The sequence below is a fragment of the Rhineura floridana genome, chromosome 3 (genome assembly GCF_030035675.1).
Source record: "Rhineura floridana isolate rRhiFlo1 chromosome 3, rRhiFlo1.hap2, whole genome shotgun sequence".
Classification (NCBI taxonomy): Eukaryota; Metazoa; Chordata; class Lepidosauria; order Squamata; family Rhineuridae; genus Rhineura; species Rhineura floridana.
Window position 1 is genome coordinate 38,675,231 of NC_084482.1, and position 10,328 is coordinate 38,685,558.

General features: G+C 41.1%; 1 protein-coding gene across 4 annotated transcripts in view; it reads left to right on the top strand.

Moving 5' to 3' along the window:
* RHOT1 (ras homolog family member T1) overlaps positions 1 to 2,209 on the top strand; it is a 64,742-nt gene extending 62,533 nt beyond the window's left edge. For all 4 annotated transcript variants that reach the window (XM_061615361.1, XM_061615363.1, XM_061615365.1 and 1 more), the window contains one exon: positions 1,043 to 2,209. In XM_061615361.1, the coding sequence (XP_061471345.1) occupies positions 1,043 to 1,160 (118 nt within the window). In that variant the 3' untranslated portion in view covers positions 1,161 to 2,209. The remainder of the gene's footprint in view (positions 1 to 1,042) is intronic.
* The last annotated feature ends 8,119 nt before the right edge of the window (positions 2,210 to 10,328 follow it).

Here is a 10,328-nt window from a genome sequence, read left to right on the forward strand (position 1 = left end):
AAGATATTGTGCATTCCCAGTGAACTGAGAAACAAATGGCTACATACAGTTATAGAAGAGGACAAAAGAAAGAAAAACATCACTTAAACAAATTGTGTATAATGGCAACCACATGGCGGCCACCAAAGAGCAGTTTTCTACTAGCTCCATTGAGGTGTTCCATGAAGCTGATGATTGACAAACTGCAGGCCTTTCTCATATTACACTGATCACGTGTAGTCACCTATGTGGGTGTATGCACATAGTATTTAAACCAGCCCCTCTAAAAGGGGGCTAAGGAGAGGAGGGTAGATCTAGGAAGTAAAAACACCTATGGCCGGCCCTGATTGTGTATTCTTTTGATATAATAAAATATATTTTACAGTCATTTTGCTGGTCTAGCTGTGGGAAAGTATTTCACTTGTCAGTTCACTTCTTCAAAATGGAACACGTCATGAGACTATAACAGTTTATATTTTGAAAGGCAAAAAATGTGGAGTTCAAGCTGTTGAAAAGATAGCAAAACAATTTTAACACTTCAGCTGTGATTCTGGTTGTCTTGAACTAATGAACTAGGAGAGACTCTCTGGTTACATCTTGGCATGCAATTCTGTTGCAACTTCCTGTAGCCAAATTGTTTCTGCATTCTTCCTCAAAGCATAATCCCAACCAACAAAGAGTCTGATTTTCCCAGACTTAAGCACATATGTTTTGAGAATTTTATTTTAGCTCCAGTTCATTGAAGGCTTTCACTGGTAGAAGAGGAGCAACCAGCTTTTGTCAATTCCCCCTACAGTCCCCAGCACAACCTCTCACACTGTAACTTGTATTACAGTTCAGCCAGGTGAACTTAGTAATCAAACTGTTGTTCAACAATGTTCTGAAAAGTTATGGCAATAGGATGAATTCCTAAAAATTCACAAAAAGTATTGATTTTGTATGATTAGATTGAAACTGACTCGTGTAATAGATTTCCAAAAGTGAGCTTACATATCTCTGTGTTTTTCTTCTGATGTTGCTATCACAAAATCAGGGTGTTTTTTTTATGCTCTTCATTTTGCAGGCATGTGACACAAGCAGACCTCAAGAGCTCTACCTTTTGGCTTCGAGCAAGTTTTGGTGCTACAGTCTTTGCCGTTTTGGGCTTCGCCATGTACAGAGCATTACTAAAGCAGCGATGATCTGGAAGAAAGCACTTTCCTTGCAAGGGAGGGGTCTACCAAAAGGGAAAAACACTTTTATGTACATTCTAAATCTGCTATAAATATTTATATATGCGAGTTACTTTATTATTTGTAATTCATGGATAAGATTATTTTAAATGATACTTCTAAACTTGCAGTATTGCATAGGTAGTGGAAGAGGTTTTGCATTACAGTGGCTAAGTAAAAATGGCTGCATTTGTCAAGGCCAAAGGGGAATTATTGTAAATATAATTTATATATACTAAGGCAGTGAGGCATAATGTCCTGAAAAGTTATTATAAATATCATTCATAGATGTTTCAAATGGAGTGAGAGAGTGTACAATTAGAATTTATTTTAAGCAATGTAGATTCAAGTCCAGGAGCACCATTCACTCGTTATTTATTTCACAAGTATATGAAGTTCTCTCTTTGGTCCACAGGGCTTGGGGAGGGCTGACTTTTTTTCCCTTTAGTAACTGAACTGCTCATTTACCCACTGATCTTATTTCACAAGTGTTTTACCAGTGCAGCTTTAATTGGACTTGGGTTTTTTATTTTTATAGCCTATGTTAAACAGCAAAATGTGCCACAGGTCAAGGATGAGAGATGTGGTTCCCTTTGATAGAATTAAAGCAAGTGTCATCAACCATTTGTCAACTTCTGACACTGTGTGCCATTCTGTGGTTTTCTCATTTTCCACTTTGTTGTGTTTTTTGTAGCCTTTCCAAATCCAGTGGGCAATCAATTTGTATATTGCAACTGTTTATAATTCATGAAAGTGTTTGTTTCATCCTCACTTCTGCAAGTCATTCTCCTAAAAGCTGTGTATGGAGTAAAACTGAAATAGTACACAGTGCTTTACTCTACTTGGTAGATTAGTTGCATGGTTTGCACTGCATCCTATACTTGGCTGGAATTACCTGTAGGTGGCATTTTTAAAACAAAAGAAGGTCAAGTAACCTTGATAAGTGGAAATTCCTCCTGTCAAACCTATTTTTCCCATCATGGGCCTTTTCAAGTATTTCAATAAATAACTGTACTGTGCTGTGTTTTGATTGTTCATTCTTGTACTTTTACAGGTAGTATTGATCCAGCGTGCATAGCAGTGATCATTGTTCCCTAGCACTATAATGCATCCCCAAGATACAGTACAGGTATCACACTTAACATTTAAACATGTCTAGGAGCATAGTCAACTCTTCCTTTGTTCAAATCTCTGTCCAGCCATGAATCTCAATGGGAACCTCACATGGGTGTTGACATAAAAATGGGGCAACTTCAGGAGTGCCTGGGAGGAAGAGCAGAACTGCCTTAATACGGTTAGGATAATTGCTAATAATAGAGCTCAGTGGTAACGTATCTGTTTTGCATGCAGAACATCCCAGGTTCAACCCTGGCACCTCTAGGTGGGGCTGAAAGAGGCCTCCATCTGAAATCCTGGAGAGTACTGTACTGAGCTAGATGGACCAATGATCTGACTTGGTAAAAGACACAATAAACAAGACATGACAGTATACTTGCAGTGTTCTCCAACACACAGTGTATATAAAAGGGCACACAATATTACAAATAGGACAAAAAAACATTTACAGAACACCACTTACAGATCCATTTTGACTGGTAAGTCTTTTTCAGATATGTCCCAATTAGTCTTAAGTCCTTGGGAAAAGTGTTCTAAACAGTCTTCTTCAGGGAATAAGTCTTGTCCTGGGAAGATTGGGTGAAACAATTTCGGTCTAAAACTGCAATTTGCATCTCTGAGAACAGCTCAGCAAAAAGAAAAACTTCTCAGCTAAAGGACGGGCTATTGGCCAATGATGCACAAAACTGGTCTGTAACCAGTTGACTGTTCCATAACAGTTTGTTGCCCTTTGAGTAATATCGTGCATCCTTTTCTATATGTTGTGTGCTCCTGTAAGAGCCTTTTAACATCCCCAAGATACAGTACAGGTGTCACACTTAACATTTAAACATGTCTAGGAGCATGTAATGTACAGGAATACATTACAACTATATTTTTATATTTGTGGGTCTTTATTGCATCTGATGTCCAGGGACTACTCATTGCTCACTTTCTATGTATGCTTACATAGTCCAAGCTGGGAAACTCCACAGGAGCAAAATCATACTTTGTAATGTGAGAAACTCAGTTATAGCAGCACATTTAGTGGCTAAGACTTTCTGGCATTTTAAACCCCAGAAGACTTGCTAAGATTCACCCAGAAGAACCGGGGATCCTTATGAAGTAAAAACTGGCCTTTTGGTTATTTTTTAAATTTTTGTGTAGTTCTAGGTACTACAAAAGGTATAAATGAGCAGCCTGCAGCTAATGTTTCAGGCCTCCTCCTTAAAAAGGGGGCCATTCCTGCCCAAGAAGAGAATGCAGCAAGTCTACCATTACCCCATCAGTGCTGTTGCCTTACCTTATTTCAGAATGTTGGACAAGGTGGTTTTGGAGGCCCCTTTCAGCTCATATTTTGTTCAAATCAAATGGTTTTGTTTCAGAAAGCCAGTTCAGCATTGCTTTCTTCTATAATTTAGGTTAGGTGTTATCTTCCCATACTCCAGCTGTTAGAACTGATGTGTGATTTTGAAGCTGATGCTCAGAAAGCCGGTATGCCATCGTTTAAGGCTTAGCTTGGATTTCTAGACTATCGCCATATTTACCAGGAAGACACTAATTATAGTACTGTTCTTTGGAGAACTTGGTTTTGTGAAACATGGGAGCACCCCTTGATATCCTTTTATTACGGGTACATATGGATCTGCAAGATTTTCACAGAATTGCTGAGGCTGGCTTAGAGGAGAAAATTGTGGTTGCCGAAAGAAAGAAAGAAACAAAAGGTGCCAAAATCTAGCAGTGAGGATTCTAGCTATATATCCTAATTACTGGTTGTTTATCATTACACATGAAGATAAGGTATTTTATACCTTTGCCTCCTGTAAGATCCTTTTAACTTCACGTGCTGGAGACTTAGTTTAAAATAAGGTTGCAATGTGGATAGACTCATCAACTGAAAATCTCAAAATCTGGGCCCTAATTGGGCATTGCCTCCATGTTGAGTCCCATGCCAAAACTGTTAGATTTATCTTTTAGGGAACTCACTAATGTTGCACTGGGAGCTTCTGCACTACCTCAGTTGCTGGGTTATGAAAACATTCCCGTGCCCAGTTGCAGACTCTCCTGTCATTATGCAGCCATGATAATATAACACAATATGTACCCCACCTATTCAGGGGTTCTGGACAAGGAGGCAGGGAGAAGAGAGGAGTTATACTTGGTAAGATCTCTGTGATCACTATATAAATAAATACAAAAGTGGAGGCTGAATGTGAGTGCTGTTGCTACATTTGTTCTTAGGGAACATGGAGAAAGGACACCCATTTGGTGAGATCTGTTTTCCCTGTCAGGGTTTTCTACCTTGTCCTTTTCTTGCATCTCTGTTTAGAACATTCACTACAGTTTTGTATGCTTCATGCTGGTTGACTTTGCTTTCAACAAGAATTAAGAAATGATGCAGATTGCCATGACGATGTATGAAAATAGCTTTTCATATCACCCAGTTGCTATATCTGGTTTTTGGCAGATGGGAATGAAGTAGCTGATTGGTTCTTAAGAAAGATAGTGTGAAAGAACCAATTGAACGTCAGTAAATAGCTATGTGAGCAGAATGTACAAGTCTACCTTTGGATGGCATAGACTTCCAAACACAGGTTATGTAGCTGTTGCTTTGTAAAATTTGCCCCCAGTTGGCCTCACGTTTGGGCTCTTAAGGACGAAGTCATGGCATGTTAGAGCAGCAAATGCAGTACCAGTGACTTTGAATTAAACAATGATATGCATAGGACTGGGTCCTAGGGATGTAAGTTACTATAGCCTGAAATCTAGCTCTTGATATGGTTTCTGTTTCACACACTGAATAAATACCCAACTGCTTGGAACCTCTTCCATCTTGCAGTCCCTCTCTCCACTTTTTTTCTCAAACCAGCTGCCCGGAGGAAGCTGGGAGAGTGCTATGTGATTTGTATCCTGCTTCACAAGTTTTCCACAGAGACACAGGGATCCCATGACAGCACATCATTGCAAGCCCAGATCATGCTCTGTTGTTTAGCCTTCAAACCATTTGCGCCAGTTTCTGCTTCAGACTTCTCTACTGCGAATTAACATCCCTGTGGGGCTTTCACTGAGGATGGAGGGCACAACTCTTTTACAGTCTAGATTTAATACTGGATATGGACTAATTTTTGAATCTGACAACTTGGGCTTAGGGGCTAGACTTACTGTAATGCCTTCTGTATGGGGAGACCCTTGATGACTTTCCAGTAACTTCACTTGATGCAGAACAGAACAACCTGCCTCTTCTGCTGCTTGCATTGGTTCCATGTCTTCTACACACAATAATAGGTCCTGGTTTTGACCCACCTTGTTCTTTATGACTTGGGGCTTCACAGTGTTTGAAAACAAATCTATCTTTCATTGTATCATCATGACTTTAAATCTCAGTTGAGCTTTTTCTCTTCCCTTCTCTTCATATACTTCATATACAGAATGCACTTTTGGCATCTTCCTCACACAGCTATCCAAATCCCCTTAGATGAGGACCATCTAAACAACCGGTGTAGATGAAGACCCTCTAAACAGCTTTTTTGGGGTGGGGTGGGAGTTCCACAGCTAGGATTAATTAGGCAGGATTAATTGTTGTCTGCATGTCTGCTGCATAGACACATCTGCTCCAGCTTTTTCTGCCACAGAATGCCTCTAGTGCAAGGATAGCCAGTGTGCCCTTCAGATGTTGCTAGACTATAGTTCTCATCATCCCTTACATGATCATTGGCCATGCTGGCTGGAGCTGATGGAAACTGGGAGTCCAACATCCGGAGGGCCCATAGGTTACCCATCCCTGGTCTAGTGTGTAGTCAGTCTTTGCCAGGAGGTGAAAAGATGTTTTTGTCCTGTCCGGTGATGTGTGAGCAGTTCTAACTTGGTAGGGAAGCACCAAGGCAGGGGCATAAATGTCTTGGCTTCTGTTCAGACCTTGAGAACTTTCCAACTTTCACACCTGCATAGTAGATACTTGCTGAACACCAGTTACAGGTGAGCAACTGGTTTAGAAAAGGTGCTGTATGAAAAAAAAGCTTGCAGTGAGATTTTTTGAAAAATCACTTATGTAGTGGTAGACAGTTGCCACCTGGTGGCAGCATGGCTTCAAAAAGCCTGGTGCTTTTCACCTGCCTTGGTGCTACTGGTTTGTAAGAAACTTGGCTTGTTGGTGTGTACACTCACTCGTATCTTCTGCTAAAAAAAATTCAATGCTTTTTTTCTTCTTTCCAAGTCAATATGAACTTACAGTGGGGATGGTTGCTTATTTGTTCCTGTTACTGCTTGCGTAAATCAGAAATGAGACTCTGGGCAGAGGACAATACTTCCAGCTACAGTGGAAATTCTCCTTTTTCCAGAGCAGAATGACATCAATTTATTTTAAGCATTTTTCCTAAGCTCTAAACCACAAACGGTGTTCCCTCTTGGGGCACAAGAGGTTGTGCAGAATTCCATCATAGAGTTAAAAATTACTTAAAGTTCACCCACCAACCATTCTTTCCCTCCACCCTGCAGCTAGAGTGGGGATAGGAAACCTATCCTCCTGAAGTTGGACTCGAACTCCCATCACCCCCAGCCAGAAGGGTCAGTGGTCAAGGATGATGGGAATTGTAGTCTGACAACATCTGGAGGGCCACACAGGTTCCTCTTCCCTGTGGTAGGGGCACTAGCTAGACAACATTCTGGTACAAATGTTCTGTTCTCACGGAATACCTGTGAACTCAGCAACATTCATTGCAGTCACCATTTTTCTGGTTTACAGCTCATTCTGATGCACATTGCTTCAGAGAGGGGGAGGCTTTTTTTAAGCCTTCTGCTAGATCATTCCTTGTCTTTCTCGCATGCTCACACAAAGCACACTAATCAATGGACAGAGCTGTATTCCAGCAATGTCATGCTGCATTGGGTTATTATTTTTTAAAGTGCTGCGCTGCATCAGTTGTGGTCCAGTTCTTTGCAGTTGCTATTTCAGTTAATGAGGCTACTCCAAGGAAGGAGGGTGAGAAATTAATTTTGGAACTGAATTAAAGCAGAGGTTGAGCAAAGGAAGATGATTCTCAATAACAAGTTGACCTTCACAAAGGGAGGAGGAGGCTGACAGCCTTTGCATAGGGCTTGGTTTGCCCTCAGAGGAGCAGCTGTAAAATCAGTTCCAGATTCACCAAATAAATGCAGCAAGCTGTCTTAGTCCACTAGGAAAAAATCCAAACAGAAGCAGTAGCATAGGGCTCATCTATGCTTCCGTTTCATCTGTAATGTAAGCCCCTTGCATTATGCCTCCATTAATACACTCTCGTCCAGATGACGTTCCCCATATGAACTGCTGCCCTTCCCAATTTTCTCCTAACTATATCTGGAGTTTCCCTACACAGCAATACTCTGAATAGTTCTAGGTAGGGAAACTGGATTTAGTTAGGAGAAAATCAGGGAGGGCAACAGTTAGCAGAGAATGTCATATGGACAAAGGTGAATTAATGGAGACGCAAGGCAAGGCACTTACATTACAGATGAAATGGAAGCATGGATGAGTCCATAGTATCTTTGGGTACTAGACTCTATTTTGGTGTGAGATTCAATCACACACCAGGCAAATTCAGGTTGCGCAATTACAGTATAGCTGATTGGGAGGTCTTGCACTACAAACTCTTCCCCCAAAGACTGGGCTTTTTGCAATAAGGAAAGTGATGGGGGAAATTGTGGGACAACATATGCTTTAATGCAACATCATCTAAGCTCCCTGCAAGCAAATCAGGAAGAATGGTCAATAAACAGGTAACCTTGAAGCAACCTTTATTAGGACCAACTGAAAAGTCACAAGATAATGAGCAAGCCTTTTGCAATCTCTGAACATTGTCTTCAGGCTGGATGTTAGGTAACTTGAACAGCAAAATAACTTGCTTGACCTGCCAAAATGCCTAAATCTGTTATTTGTGGTGGTCTTAAAGTGGGATGAAGGAGGTGGGTTTTCCCGGACTTAATGAGATCAGACCATGCCTGCTGCAAAAATCTCTTAAGTTGCAGCAAGACATACTGGGGCAGAGAAACAACAGCAAAGCAGGAAATCGATTTTTAGATGGCTCGGTTTTTATAATTTGCTTTGGAGAATTTCAACATTTAGCCATTGGGGAGGGGAAAGCTCTCCAATCGCTAAGTAACACAAGCTATTCACTTTTGGCTTCTATTGACTTTATACCTGGTCCATCATCTCAAATGAATCTCCTGCATTGGTAATAGAGAAGCTATCCTGTTCTGTGATTCTGCTCCCTGCCTTGTGGTGGGACCTCTGTGATGTAATTAACATTACAGATCCAAATACCTGTTGGCTCTTGCATTTTTTCAAAGGGAGAATTCTAGCTATTGCTTCTCCCCCCCCCCCAGCATTCCTTTACTGCATCCTGTGATCTCTTTGCACCAGGCACAATCTAACCTAGTTAAATCTACACGCCACATCCACCCCATCTTAAGCCTATATACAAACTTTAGACCTATAGGCATTTTGTCGCCTTGATACATCTTTCTGCCCTTTATCCCCCACCCTCTTTTTGTTTTTATAGCATCCAACCTGTAAGAGGTCTCACTGAACTCAGAAAGGTCAAGAATAGCAAAACAGGGTGGAGTTGAGTCATGGGTTCTTTTACCCCAAGCCAGCAGGTGCTATATATGCAGGGAAGGAGGCTGTCACATGAATACCCTAACTCTATGGGAAACTAGACCAGGCTGCTGGCAGCAGGGGTGGGGAGAACCAACTAGGAGTAACGGTGGGATGTGTATTGATCATTGATCCTGATTTGCTTGCACAAAGCTTACGTCGTAGTTGCGCTATGTCCAGTCCGTATTGGGCATTCATTCTGATTTGTTTGCAGGGCTGTTATATGACGACAAGCATTTATCTAGATTTACTTGCAGGGTCTTTCCATTCATCATTTGTTCACCCCACACTTTCCAATGCATTTCACCGTCACTTTCCAAATCGCAAAAAAGTCCTTTTTAAAAAAGTGGATTTGTTGTGCTACAGTGATGAGTGCTTCAGTCCACTTTAAGTGTGCAGACCTAAAGTTCCAGCATGGTTTGAATTTCTCCTGCAGATTACTGCGAGTCTGGAGGCACCCAGTGATAATACCAATCACTTATTGTGAGAAGTAGGATTGCCACCTAACCAGAAAACTAGATGTGGTTTGCTTGTCCATTTTTAAGTGCAATGTGGCTTGCAAAAATCAACAGCTGAAGCATTTGTATGAAGACAAGCATTGTCCCCTGCTAACATCTGCTGATCAAATTGCTCTCAAAGATACTGAAGCCTTTAAGGGTTTAAATGTTGGGGGAGAGCAGGATGAGAGTATTCCACTCTCCCCTCCAGATGTTGGGTGCTGCTCTTGTTGACAGTCTGATTAAGTCTGTGCGTATATAGCCTTGGCTTCTGTATCAGGCTGTTCAGGCTAGGGATGTATAGATGTAGTGTAGTCCACTGCTGGGTGCATGTATAGCTGGATCAGGGCTAAGATACTTGAGTGGAAGGAACATGAGATCATCTAGCCTGACCCTGTGGCCTAATAGGCACCCTATTGTTCCTAAAGTTGTACTGACAACTCCCTGTCCACACTTTTATTGAAAGGGAACATTTTCCCCATTTTCCCAAATGGCTGGCTCTATTGCTGAACTGCTGTTTAATGTAAATTCACTCTGTGTAATAGAAATCCAACTCTTGTTGGTGCTATGCTCTGTGAGCACAGCTAATCATTATTCTTTCTCATTTCTCTGTATCATTTAAATATATTTGAAAATAGTAACCTCAACGTGTGCCCTTCTTAACATGCTTTTGTGAAAGCTAAATATATCTCTGCCATTCATCTTTTAGTTACAGGATTTGCTTTCTGGGCTCTTCTTTTTCTTCAACCATCCTCATTGCTGCATCCTGATTTTTTTCCCCCAAGTCATAAAATATAATCTTCACCTCTAGCTGTCTTCTTTAGCACCACTTCCAGACCACCTGATTATTGAGCATCCATCCTGATTTGTTTGCAGAGAGGTGACATAATGTTGGCTGTTTATAGAGCAATCATTCCA